General features: G+C 38.9%; 1 protein-coding gene across 1 annotated transcript in view; it reads right to left on the bottom strand.

The window, feature by feature from the left end:
* Positions 1-5272: 5272 nt before the first annotated feature.
* The window catches only part of LOC117380906 (kin of IRRE-like protein 3), a 529472-nt gene continuing 507284 nt past the window's right edge, over positions 5273-27460 (bottom strand). Inside the window, exons 12-16 of the mRNA XM_055226425.1 lie at positions 26062-26169; positions 23654-23722; positions 15350-15459; positions 14731-14817; positions 5273-7423 (exon numbers count right to left, since the gene is read on the bottom strand). Coding sequence (XP_055082400.1) covers positions 6947-7423; positions 14731-14817; positions 15350-15459; positions 23654-23722; positions 26062-26169 — 851 coding nt within the window. The 3' untranslated portion in view covers positions 5273-6946. The remainder of the gene's footprint in view (positions 7424-14730; positions 14818-15349; positions 15460-23653; positions 23723-26061; positions 26170-27460) is intronic.

Raw genomic sequence — 27460 nt, 5'->3', positions numbered from 1 at the left:
CATTGCATTACCTGTTATATTAATCCATTGCATTATCCGTTACGTTGACGTGTTGCACCCCTTACATTGCTCTGTTGCGTTGTTCCATTGCATTGTTCCGTTGTATTACCCATTACATTACTCAATTCATTTGTTGCATTACCCGTTTTATTTCTGTGATATTATCCATTATGTAAATTGGTTTAATTACCTATTACACTGCTCCATTGCATTTCCCCTTACATTGCTTCATTGCATTACCCATTACATTGTTCTGTTACATTACCCATTACATTGCTTAGTTGCATTTAAATGTGACGTTACAATGTTGCATTACCCATAAATTACCCCTACATTGCTTGGTTTCATAACCCGTTGCATTGCTCTGTTACATTACCCATTACATTTCTTTTTTGCTTTACCTGTTTCACGGCTTCATTACGGTGCTCCACTGTATTTCCCTTTACATTGCTTCATTCTACTTCTACTCTATGATCATCTCCCACATAGACTATTGTTTAACTACTTGGTCTCTTGCCTGTCCCACAACACTTAAAACCATTGAAAACCTCTATAAAAGAGGTCTAAAAATACCTGATAAAAAACCCAATTCCCACCATCACTGTCACATTCTGAAAAAGCATAGACTATTGGACTTTAACAACATGGGCAACCTCAAAAGAGCTTGTCTAATTTACAAGGTCCTACACTCCCTCGCACCACCACCTTTAAAGCAGTACATTAAATATAAAGACAATCTAGCAAGGACCACACGAGCCACCCCCAGAGCCCCCCTGCTGATCCCCCACAGACGGACCGCCTTTGGTCAGAATGTATTATCTGTACAAGGTGGGAACCTGTGGAATAGTCTCCTGGTTACCCTGAGACAATGTCCCACATACAGTTCTTTTAAAGCTCAGATGAAAAACTGGTTATGGTCAAACAAAACATGCACTCACCTATAGTAGCAATGTGGTTTTAATTGTTCCATAGAGACATATTTGCATGTGTGGGCAAAATATGAAGGGGGTGGGTGCAGAGTATAATTGTCCTGAATGAGTGGCCAAACTGACTGAAATAATGGGGTGTGTGTAATGAGTGGAATATGCAATATTTTGTATGGTGCAATAATGGGAACTGTGTAATGAGTGTAATGTGCAATGAATAGAATGTGCAATTGTGTGGAATGTGCAACCATGGGAACTGTGCAATGAATGTAATGTAGTGTGCAATTTTTTACTTTTGTGACCCCAGCCCCTGGGACAACAGATGGAAATTAGCCTTTGGCTATAATCTGGCGTATTTACATTCATGTTGAATCCTGTCGGTTCATCAAAATGCATTGTCCCAGTCAAATAAATAAATAAATTAATTAATTAATTAAATTACACATCACATAGCTTTATTGCATTATCTGTTACGTTGTTTCATTACTTGTTACATTGCTTTGTTGCATTACCTGTTAGATTGCTCTGTTACATTACCAATATATTACCCATTACATAGCTTAGTTTCATACACCATTACATTACCAATTACACAGCTTTATTGCATTATCTGTTACATTGTTTCTTTTCATTACCTGTTGCATTGCTTTGTTGCATTACCTGTTACATTATCCATTACGTTGCTCCATTGCATTACCTGCATATTATCCATTACATTAGCTTAGTTTCATAACCCGTTACATTACCCATTACACTGCTCTACTTCATCACCTGCTACACTTACATTTTATAACCCATTACATTACCTGTTGTATTGCTTTGTTGCATTACCCATTACATAGCTTTGTTGCATTATCTGTTACATTGTTCTGTTTCATTACTTCGTTGCATTACACATATATTACACCATTACATAGCTTACTTTCATAACCCGTTACATTACCCCATTACATAGCTTTGCTGCATTACCTGTTTCACGGCTTTGTTACATTACCCATTATATTGCATCACCTGTTACACTGTCACGTTTTATTACTCATTACGTTACCCGATGCATTGCTTGGCTGCATTACTCATTACATTGCTCCGTTGCATTACCCGTTGCTCGCTCTCACAGGGGGAGTTGACACAGAGCTGCTTGATGATTCAGATGGATGTACACACAGCCAGTACATCAGCGGCAAGGCGCTCTGATAAATGTACGCTGGCTCCTGGCCCGTATCATTGTGGGAGTGCTGGAAACACTCCCGGCAGACCCCAGCTGACTCCCCGAATTCATCCTGGACAAGTGCGATGGTGAACGGAGCAATCCACTCACAACTTTAGATTTATGTCCAGATGTCAGCTCCCCGAACAACACGCTACTCTGGGGGGCACGCCAGTCTTATCCATCCTCATCGCGTACATTCTCACTTCCCGTAGCATTTTCCGCTCCATAAAATGAGCAGTGGTATCAGGTGGATTGATGTGCAATGTTGATACTCAAGACGGCTTTTGTGTGTTAAGATTGGGTGAAGAATTCAGAATCTGTAAGGCAAACTCAATGGACCTGTAGTGTGTTAAAGGTGCACTGTTTAACTTTTCATATGGGGGAAGGGGTCCGCTCCTTGTCTCCATGGAGATGATATTGCTTTGCGTGGAATATTCAAATTTAGTCACCCACAGAATGTACATTTTTCAAGGTAATTTGAGCAATAAAATACCTGCAATTTAATAAATGTAATGCCATATTATGGAACAATCCAGCCAAAACAATATATCTCTACATTGACCAGGAACCCCCAGAAATCTACATTGTGCGCCTTTAAATTTACTTTTTAAAAATCTTTCTTTGAATTTCAGTTCTGCTATAATGTTTCTTTATCAAAACCTGGAGTTATATATATTTTTTTCCCACAAATGTCAGAGTAGTCCTGTATTTTTGGGCTGTCTCTTCTCAAAACCTCAAAATGTTTGGTTCCACAAGCTGCTGTCAAGTAGTGCCCTCCTTTATATCTTTTTTTCATATGTTTTTGAAGTCCATATTTGTTCACTTGATCATATGAGCACTCAAAATGCCATTACAACAACGCAATTCTTGTTAATAGCACACAGAGCTATTGTTTTTAGCCTTATTTGAACTGCTTCACTCAAGTCCAACTGCCCTTTTCTGGCTTTAGTGACACACCAACCTGCAATTCTCAAACTATAGTTCTCCCAACTTTGATCCAATGTGCTGCTCTGTGATCAACAGTGAAGGACAGGTCAATATAACTGTGCCTCATTGTGTACTTTTTTTCTTTTCAATATGCAATACCACATTTGTCCAGCAGATGTCCTTGAAGCCTGTCCTCACTTCTTGTCAGAGTTTTGAGCTATGGCCACGTCCCTGCTTGTGTCCTGCCCCACTTCGTTCCTCCTGAGAGCCCCTCCGGAGTGGCCCCTCGGAGCAGTGTGTCCCTTTATCTCCCTCTGCGCTTCTCTGGGACTATTCCTGTCTATGGAGCCCTGTTTCACTCCAGTCTGGCCCTGACAGGACAGCTTGGCCTCATTCCTTTTACTTATTATACATAATAGTTTTATTCTTCTTTTTACGGTTTTGTTCTACTTGGATTTTATTTATTTTCCCTTGTACAGTAGAAAGTATCTAATAATAAGTTTATATAAGAGCGTTTTATTACTTTCAGAAGCAAGATTTTACCCTCACTGTAATATTAACAACAACTAGCATGCTAATATGCACGTCCTGATTATCAGACAGGAAAACACATTATAATTAAATGCAGACACCATACAGTAGACATATTTTGAGTTGCTTATTTAATATACTGAGGTAAAAAAAACGCTAAAATACATGGGAAAAACTGGGTACAGGGCTTTTAATGCCTATTTTTGTATATATATTAACTCATTTTGTATACATTTAACTCAGGATCTGTGTTTCCCTCACTGACACGATACCAAACTCCTCTGTCTCTTGAAAGTAAAAGATTAGGATTCTCTCTGCTTGTGATGTGAACAATATCCTGAGTTGGAGAAGTGTCTCAGTGAATCCTTAAGCATGCAGTGCGAGTCTTTGTCAGGCAGTGCTTTGGCTCTAGCGCTCTCTAAAGTTCAGATGGCTTTGCTAAATGCATGTTTGCGTTGTGCATGATTCCACCTGCTGATCCTTACATAGACAACTGGCTCGAGCGCCTGGTAAACAAGATAACAGCAGCTAAAGGTTGAGTGCTAGACTTTGGGAGGTTAGAGAACAAAGATTGGATTTTAACATTTATTCCGTGCTGTTGTTGAAAAGTGTATAAAGAGATTTTGTGTGAAAAGAATTGTAGATAGAAGTGAGTGGAATGTGTTTTTACATTTGAGACGTGCAGGATTCCAGTAGGTAATTTAAATTCTAGGCAGTTTTGTCACTTTGTTGAGTTGTCCTTGTCTTCACAATGGAAACAGTTTCAAACTTCAGTTAAAACCCTCTTTGTACCAAGTTATAAAAGGTTTCCATTTCCCTCTTGACCTCTTGTCATTGCAAAGTGGTATTGAGTGGTGACCATCTGAAAAATGTGCATCTAAACTTTACTTAATCTGGTTTATTGGTTTATATAGAAAAAAATATTTAAAAATCCTCTCAATATTGTCTTAATTAGGCCACACCAAGTTTTATCTCAAAAATGTCCCTAATGAATTTGGTTAGAGATGCAACTTTTCCGGTTGGGGGTGCCATCTGTTTGACACTCTCAGTGGAACCTCTCCACAGATCTGACCTGTATCTTGGTCTGGTGCCATCACCTGCTTGTCTCCATGGAGATTGAGAATGAACATACGACAGTCAAAATGGATAGATTTTTAAGACATACTGTAGAACATATATCTCCATGGAGGCAAGCAGATCACCATCTCCGTCAAAAAAGTTACAAAGTGTAGAAAACCCCCCACACAAACAAGCGTGTACATTATTATCATCATACTAGATAAAAGTATGGGATTTACAAATCTATGTATAACTACTTTAATCCTTTCAGCAATAATTTTACCCTTTGTTATTACATTTTTTTGTTCCTGTAGATCTTGAACCAGGATCATGGTCAGGAGTACCTCGCTGGAGGATAAGCCTACACTGAATTTGACCATTTCCAAATCCTTAACATGTTTTGACCCCATTTTCTTTGTTGGGAAAGTGAAATATGAACACATACTGCTTAATTCCCCCATTTAGCGTTTGCCCATGATTTTTATACCAACTCATTTGTATCATATCAGACCAGATCAGACATTGAGAAAAAGCATCTGGAGACGGTTCACTCTGAGGTAAATTGGAGTTTTCTTTATTCAAAACACAATGTTGGCACAAAACCGTTTTCCTTTTTACAGTAATGCATGAATGTCCACGACGCAACAGCCCCGATGGAGGGTGACAGTGACGATCATTTATTACACAGTAGAAGTGAGCCTAATACATCTCGTAAGTGCTTAGTAATGACAGTACATCAACCCATGCTATTCAGTCAGAGTCATTTGGAGAACGTGAGTAGCTAAGCAATGTACCACTTTTGTGCTTGATTCACAATCGGGGATCCGCGTCACTTTGGAGTCGTCTGTTGTTTGTGTCGGCCGAATGCCCTTTGGATGTCCCGCGCTTGTTCGAGGACAGTTTTATGCGGCGCCTGCGTTGACGGATGGTCCATTATGCCACCCCAGACACTCATAACCATCCAGCTAATCTTAATTCGCTCCGAAATTGAGATAGGACGCGAGTTTGCTTGTCTTTGCTTGTTTCTCGAGAGGCTAATTGTCAAGGCCTTCGAAAGTACAGCAACTCGAGGCTCACTTAAAACAGTGGGCTGCAACTATAAAAGAGAAAAAAATCAAGACAAAGAATGTTATTTTCTTTCAGTAGTCAAAAGTCGCAGAACACGAAATGCTGGGTTGTACAGAGCGCTAGTGTAAACAACGACGATATTAGCCGGAAATGTACGGAAATGAGAACTTCTCCCGCAGCTTCCAAGAGTCCACGGGAGCTGCGAGTGTCACACTGAACGGGAAAAACAGCTCTCCACATCCTTGTAAACATCAGAAGGTCAGTCAAAACAAGGTCCCCCACAAAGCAGAAGCCACAAGCTTTCAATGGCAATGCGCAAGATGGCACGTCCACATCTCCATGCATTCTGAGCTGAAAAGTCATCCCACATGAAGCGTAAGAATCTCACAAAAAGAGTAGCCAAAAATAATGTACAGCACATAATACAAAAATGAATCCCATTCTGTTCCAGATGGGAAGTTCGTCAAGGAACATATGTTGGAATCATGAGTGACCATTGCCAGCTCACATTGTCTTCTCTCTCATGGTGCTTACATGTTTATCAAAAGGTTCCTATGCTTGCACAAATGGCTGTTGATTCCCACAGCACCCAGAGCTCATCCGAAATACAAAATGTCTCCTGTTCCATCAATTGCCATCCTCTTGGTGGAACATGACGTTAAGTTGGACCAAAAGGTGCCAAAGGCAGTCTGTAAAGTACAAAACAGTTACTGCAGCTGCTGATTGTGTGGGGTACAACAGGAGCCAGCTGATCGAAGAGTGGGTCTATACCAGGCTGGGACTGGACTGAATAAAGGGGCAGTATCACTGCTGAAATGAATGGCTTTGTTTATCAGCACATGTGTTGTTGGTGATCAATAATAGTGGTTTAGCTTTATGGCTTCAGGATCTTGGACAACTGTCTGCGAGACAATGCCTTTAGTACTACCCTACAGGTGTGCTCAGCCCTGGGGTTGGGTTCTGCATTGACAACCCCCACATCCAGTCCAGCCCAAACTACTATATGTCCATCTACAGCACAGCATAGACCTAAACTTTGTCAGATGTTGTAAGTTTTAAGCAAAAAGCAGACAAATGATTGTCATGAGTAGTATTGACATTGGCTCATGGTGAGTATTCCAAGCTGTTCCATTCATGAGTTCAGGTTCAAAGGTTGGCATTTCCAAAAGTCCCTGTCTTAGAGTATCTCGGTGTGAAGGTAGATGGCTGTGGAGGCTCCCCGCTGTTAGACGTGGGTCTGCATGCGTTTCTGCAGGGGCCTGGTCAGGTCTGAGTTCTGGGAGGAGGACTGGGAGTAGTGGGAGGAGGAGCTGGCTGAGGTCTTGCTGTCCTTGTCAAACTGCACGTATCCGTCCTGTTTGCTGTAGCTGCTCACGCTGCTGTCGCACTGAGTGTCGATGAAGGAGCTGGAGTCGCTGAGGGAGCTGCGCTGGAACTCACGCTCACACAGCTCGATGGAGCTGCTGCCCATGCCCAGCACGAAACGCTGACCGTAATCGTACAGACGGTTAGGCCCCGCCCCCAGAGTGTTGTAGATGTTGGTGAAGGACATGCCGGTGGGCACTCTCTGTTTGCCGATGGTCATGGATCCAGACGGAGGGCTGCGCACCACATCGGGCGTCTGGCTCGTGGTCAGGGACATGGTCGGGGTGGCGTGGTGCTCGTTGAAAGTGTTGACACTGTAGTAGCCATTAGTGGGGTCCTGTGGGCAGACACATGATTATTTCAACAATGACATTGTCGCTGTACATGTCAAACAGACATTTGGACATTTTAAACTCCTGGAACTGTGCAAGTTTTGTGAAAAAAAAGTTGCATTGTGAGCACAATGGGAATTTGTTGAGACATTAATATTTCACACACAAATTAAAGTCGGTAGGCTGTATTAATGACAGTTCTTTCTTACAGAAAACCAGACTAACAATCTACAATAATTATGTAAATTAACTCAAAGCCATACTTCCCTCTTGGGATTGAAAAAACAATGAAAACCATTTGTGAGCAGAGTTAAACTGGACCTTCCTCCTCACTAGCTTCTTTAATGCTCCTGTAATCACACTCTGTACCTGACCCTCAGGTACGACATTAACGACAGAAGAACATGAAGATGATGAATACAAACAGTGTATAACTAGCCTCATTTGTGCTCCATGAGACAACGGGCTTAAATGGTGTGAGTCATCAGCACTCCCGAACCACCTACGGCTAATGAATGCTGCGTGTTGCACTATATTATGTCTGGTATCACATATATAGGCTTTTCTGTCACTGCATATTGCATTATAGCTACCCTGCAAAATGTGAGAAAAGCTGCACATAAATCAATTTGTAACCTTATATCAGCAATATGATATGACCGCCGCTTTAAAGCGTGACACCCAAACCTCACAATGAAAGTAATGTAAAAATGCAATTACTACAGAAAAAAACTCTGTAATGACCAAAGTTTTACTGCATTGAAAATACTTTTGAACCTAAACTTTCGATTAAAATGGCCTATTCACACAACCCACAACTCATAAAATCTAATTGTCTGTATTTACTCAAAGCACAAAACTTTCAACTTGACTTTTTCAAAACTTTAGTAACTGTAGCTTGTTAAAAGTCTTTGGGAATTTCATGGGATGTTTACCTGTGCTTAAAACAAAAGCTGAGTAAGTAGCATTGAGTCTCATTCCTTAAGTGCTCTCTCGGTAAATGTACTCGGAGGCCAGTTAATTAGGAACAAGGCCGGATTGAACAGAATGGATGAGAGAGACAGTGACTTGGCCGTGGCGGTGTATAATAAGAAGGCATGGCGGGGGCGCACATTGATTGGTGAATAATAAAATGGGGGAAAATGGCAACCTCAGTGAATGCACGGCCAAAACATAATGCAGCGTCTTGGCAATAAGTGATGTGATTTATCATCGTAGGGCAAAGATTTGTCTTGTCATGTTTGCTGTGGTTTTCTGAGAGACAAATAAAACGGCTGAAATTCCAGAAGTGAAATGAGATGCTAGCAGTGACATCAAATTGTATGCAGTACAGCTAGTTCAAGGGAATGTATCTCATTTCTACAGACTTAAAAGTGTGAAAAATAAAACTAGTTCCTTTTAAACTGCAATGGTCCAAACTCGTTCCTCATTGCAGAGCTGGACTGAGACAAGATTGTAATGATTCAGAGAAAAATAAAACAAAAAAGACATGTTTTAATGTCATTTGATATTGTTTGTGTATAATTAGTTTATAACTGGCGTGATTTGATTTTTAGATTGTTGCTGGCCTGTTTTTATTGACCTGTGTTTGTTACACAGACCCTCATGCTTTTGGTATTTTCAATTAGCCAGTGTTATTAATTGTAACTAAATGTTTTTGTGATAATTGATAGAAGTTAAATCAATAACTATATACAATTAATACGTTTAGCAGGTCCCCCTATATGTCCCAGTGTGTGTTTGCTGTGCCCTGGATCCTCCTCTCTGAGGATCCAGGGACGAGCAGTGTCCTCTAAACACTACAGGCTTGTGTCAGGACATCTTATCTCATCTTTATGTCTCTTTAAAAATAACAGCTTTTGCTCCTTTGCTGAAATCAGTTAAGAAAGAGCTAAATGCTTTTTTTTTTTCAATGAGCTAGAAATAACTAGAACCAGAAGACTGAAGAATGTAGAATGCCTTTATGGGCTTGGAAACATTCCTAGTGTTCACAAAATGCCTTGATTTCATCGTGATTTCAATGACCAGGCTCACTGCCAGCAGTCGCTCTGAACACGCTGCCGCTCAGGACGGGCTGGCACTCCCATGTCAGCCTCACCCTGTGAGCTTTGGGCTGGCCTGGGGGACAAAGGGTGGTGCTGGGGCCACATGTGTGTGGGGCTGTGGTGAGCTCAGTGTAGAGCGTATAGAGCCAGAGGAAGCTGAATATGAATGAAACATTATATCAGGACTGTGGCTGGTGTTAGGCACAGGTCTGAGTGACCAGCCAAAAAAGTGCCTCAGCCCACCAGGAAAACTCCAGATGGCCAGTTCAGCCCTGCCCTGCTTTTCACAACTTTCAGAGGCCAATCCACACCACTGCCAACAACAACTAGCATGCTAATAGCACAACAGCATTACTTCCTGTTCACGGCCTATGGAGCTCAACAATTCCACTCAACCAGGGTCAGTGCTGTACAGTCGGGTCCAGAGGGACAGACGTGATCATGTAGATCTGGTTCCATGGTAATTTGTTTGCTTCTGTTGCTATGAACAGGCCTAACATGTAATATTTTTGACAGTTTTATGTTTTATTTTATAGCGCAAGTTGAGATAACACTAGTAGGTGACAATTGTTTTTAAAAAAAGTTACTTCTGCAAACATGTTACCTTACCCAAAACTTTTCCCTAACCTTAACCACAACCTGTTTCCTAATTTTAAAAAAACTAACCATGTTCCTAAACTTCACAGCAGACCTTCCCTCTGGACCTCACACTTCACCATTACCTTCCACCATTCATTTTTCCCTAACACTTTTCAAAAAATGTAAATATTAACAGTTTACACAGGCGAATCAGCAATGTGGTAAATAATATCCATGACACATTGTTTTCAGACTAACATTAAAGCACAAACTTTGACAAATATTATTAGAACCTTGATGTTTTAAACTTTCAAAAATAGCTAAATGAAATTTTAAGTCTTGTGGTTATTACTTACCACACAACTGAACAGCCCCAAGCAAGTTCTGAAACTTTTAATGTGATTTTTTTTTTTTTTTTTTTTTTTTCCCCCCCAGTAAGTCTATGGGAAAAAATGAATGGGGAATTTTCTTTTGGAACTGCAGCAGGTTTCAAAGTCACAGGAGTTGCAGGACTCTTAAAGTCCATAGGCCATGAACCAGGAAGTAACACTGGTCCACCATTAACCATTATCAGGAATGTGATTAGCTCAGCTCTAGTCTCTGTTGTGAAGCGTGTTTATAAAGACATTGTTTATTACAATTATAAAGCTAGTTGAGCCCTATAAAGCTCTTTATAATTAGATGCAGACAGTACACAGGGGCCTCATTTTGACCCTAAGAGCTGCAGGCCAAATTTTACTTTAATATATGAAAAAACATGTACAGCCACTTTAAGGATAGCTAATATAAAATGTTGATGCTATAAACAGTATAAGCAAATTAGTAAATTAAACAATGTTTTATATAAGTGAATGGTGCACAGATAAAAAGACATTGAAGTGAATGGTGCACCAAATTGTCCAGTAGAGCTGAACAATTTGGAGAAACATCAAATTGTGATTTTTCTGATTGCAATTAGATTTGTAATTTCTGTTTTAATAATGGGATTCTGTTCAAAGTTCACATTTTGAACACATTTACAGTAACTAACAGAGACATGATATGATATATGAACTGACAGATAATACTAGAATCACATTTCAGAACTTGTTTGCAAAGGATTAAATTATGGTACTTAAAAAATTAGATCCTTTGCGATTAGCTAATTGTGTCCATTCAAACTGTGATTTCTATTAGTGATTAATTTTGCAGCCCAATTTTACAGACTAACCTTTTGACTATACCCCTCAATTTACATTTACAACGCATTTACCATCTAACACAAGTGAAAGGCAAGGCGTATTGTTCGGTGTGACTTTCCTGACCAGGAGGCAGTGCTCGGCTTAGACTAATAACAGTGTCTAAATCATCCCATTGAAGCTGCTATTGAGCTAATGTAGAATTACATTTAAAAAATCACTCACTTAGTTTCTCCCGCTCATTTTCCCACCGGGTTCAATGGGAAAATGACCAGGGACGCGACCATTTATCTCCCTCTTTGTCTGTCCCCAGAGCCCCCACAACTCATGCAATGAGGGTAATTTGATTATGCAAGAGGTAAAGCTTCATTAAGCACAATTTACCTGTGTATACGATGTAATTATGGTATTAAAAAGCTGTTATTCTACTGCATATACAGAAGATATGATAGAGGCAGTAGTGTGGTGGGTTATGTTGAGTAACCAGATGGTGCGCAGTTCAAACCTGATCTGATATTGTCCTTGGGTAAGATCTACTCGTAATAGTGATGTAACTGGTAGGGATGGGCAAATATGGATTTTTTTTGAGCCAGTAACCATATTTGGCCTAATGCTGTGACCGATAACTGATATTTACCATTTGCTACAGTTTTGTGCAGACATACAGACATATAATGCTCTTTTATTTTCATTTTGACCCATTAGTCTGTTCATAAAGAGCATAGAGAGAATGAGGCTCCATTAAAAATATTGGTACTGAATATCAACATTGATACTGATACTGAAACCGTATCCTAGTAACTGTTTTTGAACGGAAAGGAATATGATGAAAAAGACACAAAAAAGAAAAAAAGATCTTATATAAATTGCATATTTTTAATGTTTATAGTATTTAAGCCATAATTTTCTTTCAAATGTTCAAGTATTTCCTGGCCCCTTTCAAGATAAAATGTATTTATAAGTTGTCTGTGTAAACCCTCAGTCGTCCAGGTCTGATCCATAGCAAAAGACCAAGTATAAATCTGTCAATTGGACAAATCGCTGCTCACAAATTGCTATGTATTTTTATAAGTTATTATTCCTAACCAGTTAAACTAGTTATTGTTTCATGAAAATACTTTAAAATGTTTGTGTTTTAATAAGATTTACTGTTTTCAGTGTAGCACATGTGCCAGCAATGTTATACACATGTCCTTATGCTACAAGTCACTGAAATTAGATAAGAGTTCTAGTTTTTCAGTGTCTCCAGGCTTTTTTATTAAGACAGAGAGGAAATAAGCACATTGTGTCAAAATAAACTTCTCATGCCCTTTCAAAATAAGTTCTTTTACACCACTACAGTAGCGTGAACAACATGGATCGCATCCAGGAACTCGGGAGTGACTCGGGAGTGACTTGTCTGTTTTACAAGGACAACTTAAAAAAAGGAAAAGGCATGTGCCACTGAAACTTAGATGCTAAGTAGCCTAATTACCATCGCTAAGTAGCCTAATTAGCACCGCAGCCATGGCCTGTTATTGCTATGTAAAGCATCGTTCGTCTTGTCTATAAATCTAATTAATAATGAATATGTAGCAATACAAAACAGTTATTTATTTAACAGTGTTTAAACGTGAGAATATGGTGTAAATTGATGCTTTTAAATACATATGTGTCTACAGCTTTTCCTATATTACGTGTCACTGCAGCTCCAGGTGTAAATTCTGAGTATAGGCAGCATAATGGAGCAAAATGTCAGAGCCAAGAATCGATCGAAAATGTATCAAATTACGATATTCTCTGTTGTTGATAAAAGTTAGAAATGATTCCAAATTCTTTCCAAGCTAAAGCAGAACGTCAGCAGGTATTTCACAGTAGCCTAGTTGTGCCAGTAGAACAGGTGTAACTAATAAAGTAGCCATTGTGTGGATAATGAGCTAACATACGGCTGCTGTCAAACTATTTTGTGTAATTAATACATTGGCAAAAGAGGTTTTTTTTGTCTAATTTTCTCACAGCTGATTTTCATTTATTTCCATCAAATAACATTCCACTCTCTGAATAACTTGGATCTCATTTTGATTAGGTTCGATTTTATAAGGGTAAGGTTGTTTTGTTTAGTTTTTTTTGCATTTTACACACAAAATAATCTCTGCAATAAAACAAGATCCACCAGAACAGCAGAACCATCAGCCTCCTCAGCCTCTCCATTCATGACATAATCAAACTGCTAAAAGTGCATAGGGCAGGTCAGAATACTAATTTCACAACACAATCAACATAATGTAATAAAAAAATTGCCTAGTTCCTTCGAGTATTTAAATTTTGGTGGTTTATAATTTTACTTCCTGGTTGGACATGAGCAGTAGACATGACATATTGTAAATTTCGAACTATAAGCCGATACTTTCAATCCTGCGGCCTACACAACAGTGCTGCTAATTTATAGATTACAGGCTAATGGCCACCGGGGGGCGCACTCCAATAGTAAACACAAAAGTGAGACAGACATGGGGAAAGATTATGCGCTGAAGAAAATACTAGTTTTGATTTTGAACTGTCATTTTGTCATGCACACATCCTCAACATGGAAAACACACAAAGTAAAATGATGCAGCTTTTTAAGTTAAAGGCAATGGATCTGGCATCAAAGAAGGAAATAGAGCCACTGCACGTAAGCTCGGGTTTAATGAACTGATGGTGCAACATTGGAGGCGGCAACGAGAAGAACTTAATCACTATAAAAAGCTTTCAGAGGAAATACATGCAGATGGGCCGTGTTGGTGCAGTTTTATTTTATAAACCTGCAGCTATGTTCATTCTGTGTTGATGCCGATTTTCAGACACAGTTAGAAAAAAAAGTGTCTTAAATTAAAACAAGAAAACCTCAGTGTACCGTCTTTTTGTGTAAATATCTTTTGTTACAACATGAAAACCTGCAGCTTATATCCAAGTGCGGCTTATATATGTACACAATTTATTCTCTTTTACATTTTATCTGGTGCGGCCTATATTCAGGTACAGTCAATAGTCGAAAGTATCGTAGAAATTTACGATGCTTAGAGGTAATTGCTGTTACCTAACACGCATAATGTTAACAAGGGGTAAAAGTTATCCAAATTCCACAAAAGTGAGATCTGATTAATAGCAATACATGACAATGCCTTTATTTTGTTAAATTTGAAGAAAATGTGTTGAGCGTAAATGTTCCTTGTAGATGACTATAGGTAAAAATATTCACTTGTATAAATTGACCCTACTTCCTGTATTTTTATACTTTTCTTCTCAACTTTTTTCTCCCAAAAACTGCCACTTAACTGATGTAAAACTGTGATACATATTTAACACAGGTACTATCTCACTGAACTAAATAATAATTACAAAAATAATAAAACCTGCACTTAAAGTTTATCTAATCAAGGAACTACTCATCCACATAAAACACTCACTTCTACTGAAACAATCGCCTTCATGATTCAAAACTTCTAAACTCGTCTTTAGTCCACTGTCACCATATGTTTCCATAGTTACCTTGATGTGTTGAAACTCCTTCTCCTCCTCCGGGAGCACCTCCAGCTGCTTCAGGACAGGCTCCTGTTGGAATTCCCCTCGGTCGATCTGTAGATTCACATACAGTTTGTCACTCACAGAAATGCACTAGTCCACAGTCAAAGGACCATTAGGGCCGTGTTAGAGTGTTACAGGGGTATTGAATAACTTTAAAAACTCAAGTTACTCAATAATGGGTAACTGGAGTATAGATTGACATTTACAACCAACTAATTGGGAATTACAGCTTTCTCTAGAATGACAGCAGACTCTGAACATATGGCCTTAAACAAGAATTTTTTTTTTTTTTTTTGCAAAAAAAAAAAATTCAGAGATCAGGCATCAGATTCATGTTACGTCCTCAGGCAGACTATTTTTTCTTTTTATACAAAATACTTCGTAAACATGTTGTTTACTGTCAGACTGGAAGTAGAATTTGTATTCTTTGTGATGAGCACTACAGTAAAACAGCAGAATTTCAATACATAAGTGCTGCCCTCTCTGTTTTTGACATGTTTTTCAGATTTTCAGACACTTCTGAAGAAGCCTTAAGTACCGTGTTGTTTGTAAGAACACTTCGTCCTGAGACTCTAGAGCTTACCATCATCTGCTTCATATTGGCGTGCTCCTCGTTCTCTCGTGCTGCGTTGTGATCCTTGTGAACAATCTCCACACGGATGTCGTTTTTTGCCGTGACTGATCCTTTAAGATCTAGAGAGAAGACATGCACAAGTGACATGGCTGCACAGGAGTGAGACGTGCAGTGAAGGCAATTTAAGAGTTAAATGATGTGGTTAAAAGTATATGAACTTTAAAAACAACAGTTATTACTTTTTATAACTTTAACAGCATTTATTACTGAATACGTGAAATAACATGTTACAAGTATTAACGGGTTTCAGCTTCCAGATATATGTGACATTCTGAAGACTTTTTCCCATTCAAAAGATACAATATTTAGTTTTAATGGGCCTGTTCCTGATTTTAATTAATTCTTGTCAAGATAAATGCTCTTTTCATTATGTTAAAAGCTGCTAAATAAGAAAAACATCAAGACTGTAAAATATAATCTATTCATTTTACAGAGCATGGCATTAATACAGAAGCTACTGAGAGTTTCATCCAATCAGACACACTGTTACTAAGAATCATGGGAAACCAACTGCCTGATACTTGATTGTCTGTTATGGGGCATTTTCAAGAATACAGCACCTTTAAGTTGTTAGTCACTATGGCAACAGTCCTTTACCATGGATATTTATGACATTATAAGATGGGAATATTATAGCTTTTTTATTATAACTATTTTTGGTTTGCCGTTACCCATTAAAAACAAAACATTAACTTCTTACTGACTCAGAGGCTGCACATTTGGTTATTATGCTCACATTTTGAACTGAATTTATGAGACACGAGCAGCTGAAATAGACTGGCGGGTGTCGTTTTGGGTATTGCTTTGTACAATATTCAAAATTCTGAAGGAGTGAACTTGAAAAGTCTGATCCAGCAGCTTTGTCCCTATGTAAAAACAGTAAAAATAGTACCAAGCTCTGACATTAAAGTCCTGCCTGGAGATTTTGAGTACCATCTACAGAACCATCTTTTCATCTCACCTTCCTCATTGTTCTTACAAAAATATTCCCTCGCACGGCTTTAACAGCTCCTCGCCTCAGCTCTGTAACAAGGAACTGCTGTTTGATTATAACATACTGCACAGCCAGCACTTGTAAGTTAAGTCCGCCGCTACAGCTGGTGCTTTCAAAATGTCAAAGGAGAGCTGTCGGTGGTTCTCAAATTGTAGTGTGAGAATCATTGGAGTTGTGTTGCCATAGTTACCTTGATTTGTATTTTATTTCACATAGATTCAAGAGTATTACTAAAAGTTTGAATTTAGACAGTTTAGATTTGTTGGTTGATTCAAAATTCACCTAATTTAAGTGTACATATGTCAAAGTCAAGGCCCGCGAGCCAAATGTGGCCCTCTACATCATTTTATGTGGCCCTCGACAGGGTAAATTAAAAGGTATGATGGTCTTAAAATCTCAATTTATCAGGAGATACACAGTTACACAGCCATATTTTTACATCTAGGCAAATGAATATGCAATAAAAACTTGAATAAGTAATAAATATAGAAACAGTTAATTAACAAGTTTTAAAATGAGTTTGTTTTATTTTACATTTGGCCTTTTGAGAGCAGCCATTTTGCTGATGTGGCCCTCGGTGAAAATGTGTTTGACACCCCTGGTTTAAAATGTTATGTTTTGTGTTTTACTATTACTAAAATCTCATTATCTTGTTATTTTTAATAATCTAAGCACAGTCTATATTCATATTAAGATGAATATTTTACATGAATGAACAAATGAACAAAAACAGGTTTGGGCAGGAAACTGAAAACTCCGCTCTACAATACAAGACTTGCATCATTCTAAACTACACATTTCCAAAAAAACTAAACAAAAAAACCTGAAGAAGTGAAAAAGTACAGCGCTTAAGTTACATAAGTCAAACAGAATCAATGCAACTTTAACTTAAGGGGACCCTATGCGAGATCATCTTAAACAGTTTGCAATGGTCCAGAGTCATGGCCAACGCACCAGTGTCTCGATCAGAGTTTGTTGAATGAAAACACACACGCTTTGCTTTTCTCTGGTGAGTACAGACACGTCTCTGCTCTATGACCGACAGAAACACTGCTGTAAACTTTGAGAGGAGGCACGACAGCGGCAGCGAAGGCAGAGAAAGGATCGGTGTTCAGCTCTGCAGAACACCGGCTTCTCTCCAGCTTCTCTCCGTGCAGGAAACTCTCGTCTCCCACTCAGCTCACTATAACCTGCTCAAACCAGTGCCTTTCCGCTCGTCTCACAGCCTTGTGCTATGTCTCTCATTTTATAAGTAATTTGCAGATAAAACTCCAATTTAAAAGATGGCAAGAGTTGTGTAATGCCTGTTTAAGAGCCTGTCACGAGGCCCAAAATCCAAAACTGCTTAATAATAACAATTCAATCAACAAAATAGCACTGGAGAAGATAAAACTGAAAATTCCAAAATAGTCCAAGATCAAGGAATCACAGACAATGAACAAACAGCAGGACAAGGAGAAACATGAAGCTAAAATACACCAGGAAACAAGACAAAAGAAACACATGAGGGTCAGGCAGGCAATCAGCAGACAGGAAGTAAAACTCAAAAACACAAGTACACAGGACACATGCCAAATTAAAACACATGAACTACAAAAAATAACATGGAAAACAGTGAAACTAAACATGATCCAAGACAGAGCCGTAACATTCAGTCTGAAGTACGTTGGCCTTTGCTCCTCACTTACCTCATGCATTCAGAGTATCCCATTTATTCACCACTATAAGCACTTTTCCCTACTGTCTGATTTGCTGTCGGGGTAAAGCTAACGACAACTAGCATGCTATTGTGCACTTCACAATTATCAGACACTACACCACTTTATAATTAAATGCAGACAGAATGCAGTGGACATATTTTGGCCTGTACTGGAACGAGACAAATTGTACTCAAATACATTGTTACAGGATTTTAAGGATGGGATATTCAGCATTTAGGGGCCGTACAAGTCTCTATGCCTCTGGACGACCTGCTTATGTCAGAAAACTGTACTGTATAGAACTAGTTTAGAAATGATTTAGTCCTAGTTCAGACCTTACATTGGCCTGGTCCAGTGTAGACCTGTTTTACACCATTTTTTGTTCTGGGCTTGTCTTTTGTGTACCTGGTTTAGTCCTGGCTTCCATTTGGCTCTTGTATTTTCCAAGATAATACTTAGTTGAAAATGTACACTACCAGTTCAAAGTTTAAACACATTTTCTCAATTTTTGTTTCATGACTATTCAAACTGTAGATTCTCACTGAAGGCATCAAAAATATGAAAAAAAAAACCCCTCAAAATAATAACTCAAAAAATGTTTTATATTTTGAAAAATAGCCTCACTTTTGGCATTTCTTGATCGTGACAAGGCACCAATGTGACGTGAAAACCTTCATGGTAAAGTCACCTGAAATGCTCATTGAGAGAACGCCAATATGGTGTCATTTGTAGTACTACCATTTCTGTATACACGCTTCAACTTAAAGACAGCCAAATGACACCATACACCAAGTGTTTGCATCGTCAACAAAGTAAAGGGTGGCCACTTTGAAGAATCAGAAAAAACAATATGCAATTGAGGTATTTAACTATTTGTTCACTACATACATTCACATATCTTGCTGATTCTGGAAGTCTAACGTATTAAACATAAAGTGTGCAAACTTTTGATCGGTAGCGTATGTTAACCTCTTGGTCGAAAAGTAGCAAACGAGGCAAGTTGCTGTGTTAGGGATCATTTTCTTGTTGTTGAACCGGAGAACACAGTAAACTAATCATGGTGACAGGCAGAGCGTTTTATATGCATGCTCTCAGAAGGCCTACACACAGCCACGTTAATATTAGATTGCAGCTATTGATCAGGATCAGAGGCAGCAGCAGCGACCCGGGGGAGTTCAGGCGAGTGCGGACGAAGTGAGATAAGGTCAAGCTGCGGAGGGAGGGTTAAAAGGTAGTGTTCATTGGACGATGTCATAATTTCAGATGGGGGGGAAGGGGCTTATATATAACTCTACGGGAGACTCACAGAAATATCCAAAAACAAAATCCAAAAAGTTGAGCCTTATAATTACTTGTTAGCCGTTAGGTCCCAAAACTCGCTATATTAATCTCACAGCTTAAAGTCCTTTAAACAACTTTCTGAAGCTATTGTGAAAATCACCTTTGTGTATTTATACTGACAGACTTTGAAAATGCCAGTTTATGTTTCATGTGGATAGGCCCAGTAATTGCAGAGATAATAACCATAAGACAGGTCAACAAATAATGTAATCTGACAGTTAAAACAGCCCCAGCAAAAGTTGGTGCACTAAGAAAAAGTGAAGCAATTTAAATTAGACTAGAACATAAATAACAGTGGGGTTACCGCCTAATGGTGTAACCGAGTGTTCTGAGCTCTGGAGACGGAGATGACTAGCTACAATTATGTGCTATTAATTCAACAATACCAATGTGTCTTAATGTGTTATGAACGTCGACTGTAAAAAGAAATGGACAAAGCTTAACCCGCTATCCGCCGTGCTCCAAATAGGAGTATGGACGTGCTTCTAGCTCCATCAGCTCTGACTCCAATTCACTTTATATTGAAAAACAGTCACCCCCCTGTGTGTAACTGCTGCTTTCAGACTCATCATTTTGTATCACGCTGGTAAACTGGACTCAAATGCAACACAAAGAGAACAGTCAAATGTCTTAGAAACTACAACAGAAAGTGTCCTTTAAGCAGGTGATTCAGAATATATCAGGGACTAAACAACTGAGGAATAATGTCTCATAATATCAACAAAAATCTCTTCCACACTGGGGATTCAATAAGGGAAACAGGCTGGGCAAATAAACTCAGGAACAGGTAACTCAAACAGAGACAATTGCAGGTTCAGAATTTCAGATATGCAAACACGGTATTTCAGATATAGGGCTTTAGTGTTGCTTTTGACTGGTCAAAAATCTAGCAAGAACTCACAGAACAGAAACAGTTTACACAGACGACCCTGGGCTGATTAACAAAATGAGAGGCAGTTGCAGGGAAAGCAGGGAGGTAACAAAAGAAGGGCCGGAACAGGCTGAAAAACGGAGTCGGACTGGGGATAAATCATGCAAACAGGCAGAACTGTGACATTTTGGGCTTCAAATATTCTTATTAACCCCCTCTACATGATCCTGGTGTTTTTACTTCCCTATTTTGTCTGTAACTCAACATATGAACATTAATAACAGACAAATTTGGTGCCTTCTTTCCCTGAGGTTGCTCCCGCTAGCCTTGGCAACAGGTTTGATTGACAGCGTTGCTAAGCACTACCTCCTTGCCAAACCAATGGTGGGGACGGGAAGGTGCGTTACCTTCAACAGCCTCACTCCGGATTGGCTCTTTGGTTGCTATGATAATCCAAATTTGCCGCTATATTTGCTAGCCTCGATGAGCTACTGGTGACGTCACACTCCCTTAGTCCACTTCTTTACACGGTCTATGGTCGTGAACTATGACAACAGCCAATAACAATATTTAATTTCCTTTCTGGTAGTTTGCAATGAGATTTATTTCAGCAGTATTCAATAGTAGAGGAAATACAACTAATTACTACCCATTTCTGGACAGCGCTAATTAGGAAATTAGTCAATGATGCTAGCAGGACACATAGATCTTCTTCTTCTAATGATGCCCATGTCATAGCTGGAGGGACACTCTTCCACCTGTCTATTGCTTCTCCGTTCAAGTGCAAAATGGCCACATGTCACATCGACAACATGCCAACATCAATGTCAACCTCACACCTACCAACAAACCAATCAATGCTAAAGTATCGGCAGGTGCCTTCACTACAGAACAACATCCACCCGCGTCATTCCCATTCTTTGAACATACTAGCGTAAAATCTATTAAAATGCTAAGTAGATGTATGCCTCCTATTCCTATTTGGGTCACTGTGGGTTCAAAGCCTGTGGATGAAAAACACTATTATTAACAATGTAATTCACGATAATTATTTTTTTCATGTTTTCAAAGCTTTTTCTGCATTGAGTCATGTCTGTTATTAGCGCAAAGTGGCTATCGAGTGCTACGCTAATGGCGACAACAATAGCAGACAGCGCACTGCCCACACTTTGTTTAACACTGACGGGGGTCGAGGGTGCTCTACTGTTAAAAAGTTACTGCGCCTAAATCTGGTTTGTTGAGGATTTTTGAACTTAGTATTGGCATTTCATGTTTTATAACTTGAATTAATGTAACTTTTCCAGTGAAGCCACCTGCTTGTCTCCATGGTGATGTTACTGCCTTGTCTAGAATAGCATTAAACATGTCTAGCTTGCATTTATTCAATTATACAAGTGTTTTATTGCTCAAAAATACCTTGATAAACATGCATTCTTCCTGTGAGCTAGCTTGACTCTCCACAAATCTGACCTGTAACTTGCTTGTTTCCATGGAAATAGACATATACATAGACAATTATTAGATGCCACGTTCAATATTCATGCAATCAACCACTTAGCAACTTGGCTACTAGTACAGGAAGATTTTAGATTCAAACACCGGAGCCAGTCATTATGTATTTTTCCCAATAACCGTTAGCATTAGCTCGCAAAAATCACAAATTATGAATAATGAAGAGGTTGTCAGCTGTTACCAACCCATCCACCACATTTACATGAGGTCAAAACCTTGTTAAAAGTCACTGTCGAGTGTGTAACCCTTTTGGTGTTTTATTTTAGATGATAATTAGTGTGAAACTGGCATCTGAGCTAAAAGCTAACCAACTTTTCTTTGCGATTTACAAATATGTGCATCTGGTGAGCATCTAGTGACCACAAGACATCGTTTTTTTACATGTTACTGGTGAGAAGACAAGATTTAAATAGCAAAAACATGACGTTACGCAGAGTAGCATCGGCTAGCCACGTGATTGAGCTGTAGCAGTGTGGCTCACCTTCCACCAAAAAGTTACGTAGTGCAGCTTTAGCTTTCAAACATCAACTTATAAACCCTGAAATACCAATAACAAAGTGTCTGAGTTTATTATAAAGCATATTTTTCTATTTCTCTTTTAGCCCATGCAGCTAATACATAACAAGGTGCACTTCTTTGCATATTTCCCCTGTTGCTGCCAACTTTCATAGAGAGAATATCTTGTGGTTTGGCCTGTATCCAGAAAATGCCATGGTTCTCTGGTCTGACTTAGAATACAGCTTTTCTTGTAGGAGCTGTTCCGCCTCTGCTCTGTCAGATTCCTTGTTCGGATCCAGCAAGCAGAATCACAAGTCTCTGGTGTGCGTTAAGAACTAACTTTACTATTTTTTATTTATTTGAACTGAGAAAGAAAATAAAGTTGCAATAGGTCCTTGTCCCCTAGAAATTATGTGTAGATGGCATTTAAACTTTTGGGTATTAATTAGGAGATTCCTTCATTTTAGATGAGTTAAGATGAGGGCGGAGGAGGCAGAACATGGTAAGTTTAAAAGGTCATTGTTGAGTTTTAATTAGTTTGCGGTAAACAAAACTGAACACATTTGCCTTATTTGTACCTTTTTCTGGTGCATTTTTAAAATATTGGCTATTGAAGGCTTTATAGGACTGAATAGAATGGAGAAAAGAGCGACAGTGGCTGCTCAAAATCAGATAAAAGTCTATTAAAATGACACGTAAACAGTAAAATAATCACATTTCTTTCTGAATACGGTCCCTCTGATTGCTCACATCAGATTTTGCGATTTGCATGTCATTTAAATAATATTAAAGCTCCAGAAATAAGATTATTCAGATGTCAGTGTGTGTGTAAACATAGCCCGGGTGCAGGGGATTTGATTTCATTGTATATGCTGCAGTATGTAACTTTAATTTTCTTAAGGACCGCTATTTTCTTAAAGCAAACCTATGGTGCAAAGTCCACTTTTTAGAGCTTTTAACCATGTGATAGTTGTTTCCCCTCGTAATTTTCTCACCCAAAGTTGCATTTGAAGTGATTTGTGCATGTTTGAGCAATCTTTAACCAGCTATTTTCAAGACGTACTTTGCCGATCAATCCCCGTTTTCATCGTCATACGCCCACTGCTCTGTACTAACTTCTTTCTCCAATTTTATTTTCTTAATCGGTGATGCGTGTAGGATTCGGCAGCGTTCTGTGTAGTCCTTCAGCTGCTCGCTAGCGTGATCTGCAGCTATCCATCCGCGGTGTAGACTCTTTGTTGTGTTGATGATGAGATATTGTCCCATCTCTACATTTTTTACATATTTTTTTTCCAATTTTAAGACTTTTATAGAACAAAACCAACTCAACAACTCACTCTCAGTCTTCCCATCTCTCGGGCGGGACAGGGACACAGGCAGGGAGGACATCACCAGGTGGACGTCTTCTGTAAAGCAGCAAACATTCTAGTTAGACAGTGTAGGCTAGAGAAATACTTAAAGTGTATATGATATAGACAAAAAATATAGACTAAGTTACAACATACATGTAAAATATTCTTTAAGAACATAAAGATAGGGGGAAAATACACAATAGCCTTCCTATGTTTGTGTTTTGTATAATTTTCCCTTTAATCTAATCTTAACTATTTATACATGTTTTTGATACATACGACAGGTTTTCATGTTTTTGTCATAGTTTGTCAGGAAAAAGTTCAGAAATAGAAGGGACAGGGACGATTTATACACAAAGACGGTATTTTTTTGACAGATTAAACCTTCATTTAGTAAAATAAAGGCATTGTTATTATTTGTATTAGTCTAATCATAACTATTGTGTAATTTAGTTATGATTGGACCGTAGATTGTGTAAAGAAGTGAACTAAGGGAGTGTGACGTCGGCTCCAGTCAAATGAAGCTCATTGAGGCTAATTACAAGTTACAAGGGCTAATTTGGAATCGAGGTCCATATTTTTAACTCTGACGAGTATCATAGCAACCAAAAAATATAAATACCAGGATAATGTAGAGCAATGTAAAGTAAATTGGAGTCAGAGTTAATGATCACTTTCTATTTGTAACGCGGCAACTAGCGGGTTAGCTATGTCCATTTATATATAGAGTCTATGGATTAGACTCATAATCATGGTAATTTAATTTACTGTGTACGTTTTGACCAATGTTTACAGTGTGGTTGCTAAGTAACAGTTAAGGCATTACCTCTATGTGTCATGCGTCATATTTCCTGCCCGTGTCCAACCAGGAAGTGAAATTGCAAGTTCGAAACTGCACAAAACTTTAAAAACTAGGCACGTTTTTTTTTTTTAGTTTTTTTTTTTAGTAACCTTTGAAATATACTTCATGTTAACTGTGTTTTAGTGAAATGAGTCGTGTAACGTGTCATATGCACTTTAACCAAGGCAAAATGAAACCACAAGAGACTTGTACAGAGCCAGGAACCAAGGCCAAGGCTCTGCTCAAAAGAAACTCAAATAACACTACGGCTAGCACTACTCATGAATAGCACTCGGCACAGCGTTTGGGATCAATAATATGGATTTTTCCTTCAGTGCTAGTGCTGTAACCTTTGATTCTGCAAAATTGACCATGCAAATACATAGATTTTCATAACCGCACGCAGTTCAGTTTTTGGTAATTCGAGCTGGAAGGCTGGAGAGGTTAAATGTTTTAGTAATAGCGAGATGGCAATGAAACTTTTGACATAAAAAAAGTTCTGGTAGAAAATGGTAAACATGTGAAAAATGTTAAGGCAAAAACTATGGAATTACAAGTGAGTTTTAGAATATTTTGTCATGCGTTAATGCTTGTTCAGGGTTAACGTGTTAAATTTATTTTTGTCAGCGGTGTCAGCAAGAGTGTGAAAGGGCATGAAGTGGAGGTTTCTGAATTTGATTATAAATTAGATTTTTTATTTATAAAATTTTTTTTACCCATGTAACTCAAAATAACAAGTTTGGTGCATAATTGGCTCATTTCACAACAGTGGTGGGTAGTTACTGTATTTAATGCGAAAATGAACTGGAAAGCGGTGGCCAATAAGCGTGACTATAAAACAATCTGAGTCAAAGTGCATTTAGTATTTACTGGAATTTGGTCTCATGCATAGACTGTATAAATAAGTGGACTAAGTGAGTGTGAAGTCACATCGCGCTCGGCTCCAGTCAAATGAAGCTCATCGAAGCTAGCAGTAATAGGGGCGAATCTGGAGCCAAGTTGCGAGTATCATAGCAACCAAAGAGCCAATCCAGAGCCAGGCTGTTGAAGGTAACGCCCCTTCCCGCCCGCACCACTGGTTAAGAAGGGACAAGGCGCTTAGCAACGCTGCCACCAAACCTATTGCCTAAGCTAGCAAGAGCGACCTCGAGGAAAGAAGGCGTCTGATTTGTCTGTTATTAATGTTCACATGTTGAGTTACAAACACAATAGCAAAATATCAGGAATTGGTATAGCGAGTCAATACGAACATTTTAAGACGTGTACAAGTACCAAGGCTTCATGGTGAAAGTCGTGGAGCGATTGTTTTCTCTGTGTGCATCCATCAGTGTCTGAGAAGTTATGAGCTAAATCTGTGAGTGACTTGTAGAAAGCAGTGATCAAAACAAATGATTTTTAAAACCTAAAATAAGATTAATGTCATTTTGAGTTAATATTTTGTTTACTACATCCTGTATGTGTTCATTCATAAATCCAGGGAGAAGAAAAGTGTGTCCAAACTTTTGACTGGTGGAGTATATTTTTTTAAAAGTCACATTAGTTCTTCTCTTACTTCTCTGAAAGCGGGTGCAGCAGAAGGCCCCTAGTGTCCCCAGCAGAATGGACAGAGCCAGAAAAGCCCCCACAGCCACTCCGATGATCACAGCCAGCCTCAGCGTCTCTGTAACACAACAACATAGACACAAGACGTCAACACAGTGCAGATTTTGATATTTCGATAAAGACAAAAACATCATGGGGTAGAAACACTTGGCCTAGTACAGATATTTTGTATAACCAGCTCTTTAGTTCAAAATATGTCTGCGTCAATTAGAAAGTATTTTATTGTTCATTAATCAGGAAGTTCACGCCAGCATTCAAGTTGTTCCTAGCTTTCCGTGATGAGAAAACTTCGCTTTGGTCTCAGACTTGTGACAGCATATTATTTAGAAGAATAAAATGATGAATTGATTTGATTTGTTGTATAATCATTCCAAAATACAGACTCAAAATAACCACAAAACAACTTTCTATAGTAGTTATCCTGTTGAAATTAGCCATTATACTACAACATTGCCCAAAGATTAAAGAGCCTGTATCTGATTTTAAATTATGAGCCAGGAGCATGTTTTAGTTTGAACATTTAGCTCTCTCCCACTGTGATACTGCACTACGACCATGGAGGTATAATAAAATGTGGAAGGTGAACCCAAAATGGCGTCGTATTGTTTTCATGGCCCCAAAAATAATTCCCTCTTCCGCATCGCTTCCTCAATATGGGCTAGCGCTTCCCACCATGTGACGTTAGAAACAGATCGATAGCTGCTAGAGCGGAGCTAGCGCGGGCTCAGAGCGGGGCTAGGCTAAATCTTACAAAGCTAACGTTTAGGGGCTTGTTGTGAAAATAGAGAAGAATCCCTACAAAATCCGACCTTTGTGGAAGCTGCGGATGCCGTGTTAGCCGATTAGGGGCAGCTTGAAGTCCCAAAAAATGCATTGTGGTCTATGGGAGAATTCTTTTTGGGCCGAAGCGCCTGGGTGCAGCAGTACCTAGAGCGGCCACTAATCGATCTCGCCCCGAGCCAGAGGTAGAATGTGTTATGATCCATGACCAGGACACAGAAACAACTGTCTGGGATAGTGTCAGGCAGTTGTTTCCCATGATTCTTAGTAACAATGCACGTGATTGGATGAAAAAGGTGACCCTGTATTAGTTATCATCTGAGAAAACACTACGCAAAGTGAATAGATTATATTTTATGATTGTTTTTTTGTTTTTTTGGCAGCTTTTACCGCATAATACACGATGTACATGATGTAAAGAGTACTTATCTTGACAAGAAGGAATTAAAATCAGGTACAAGCCTTTTAAGTGGGCAACATAAATTACTACAGTTTTGCACTTAATCATTCGACTGTCTTTGCAACACTGACCCTACACGGTGGTCTGCTATAGTCAATCTCACATTTTA

The sequence above is a fragment of the Periophthalmus magnuspinnatus genome, chromosome 14 (genome assembly GCF_009829125.3).
Source record: "Periophthalmus magnuspinnatus isolate fPerMag1 chromosome 14, fPerMag1.2.pri, whole genome shotgun sequence".
NCBI classification, from domain to species: domain Eukaryota; kingdom Metazoa; phylum Chordata; class Actinopteri; order Gobiiformes; family Gobiidae; genus Periophthalmus; species Periophthalmus magnuspinnatus.
This window is presented reverse-complemented; position numbering and strand designations above follow the sequence as displayed.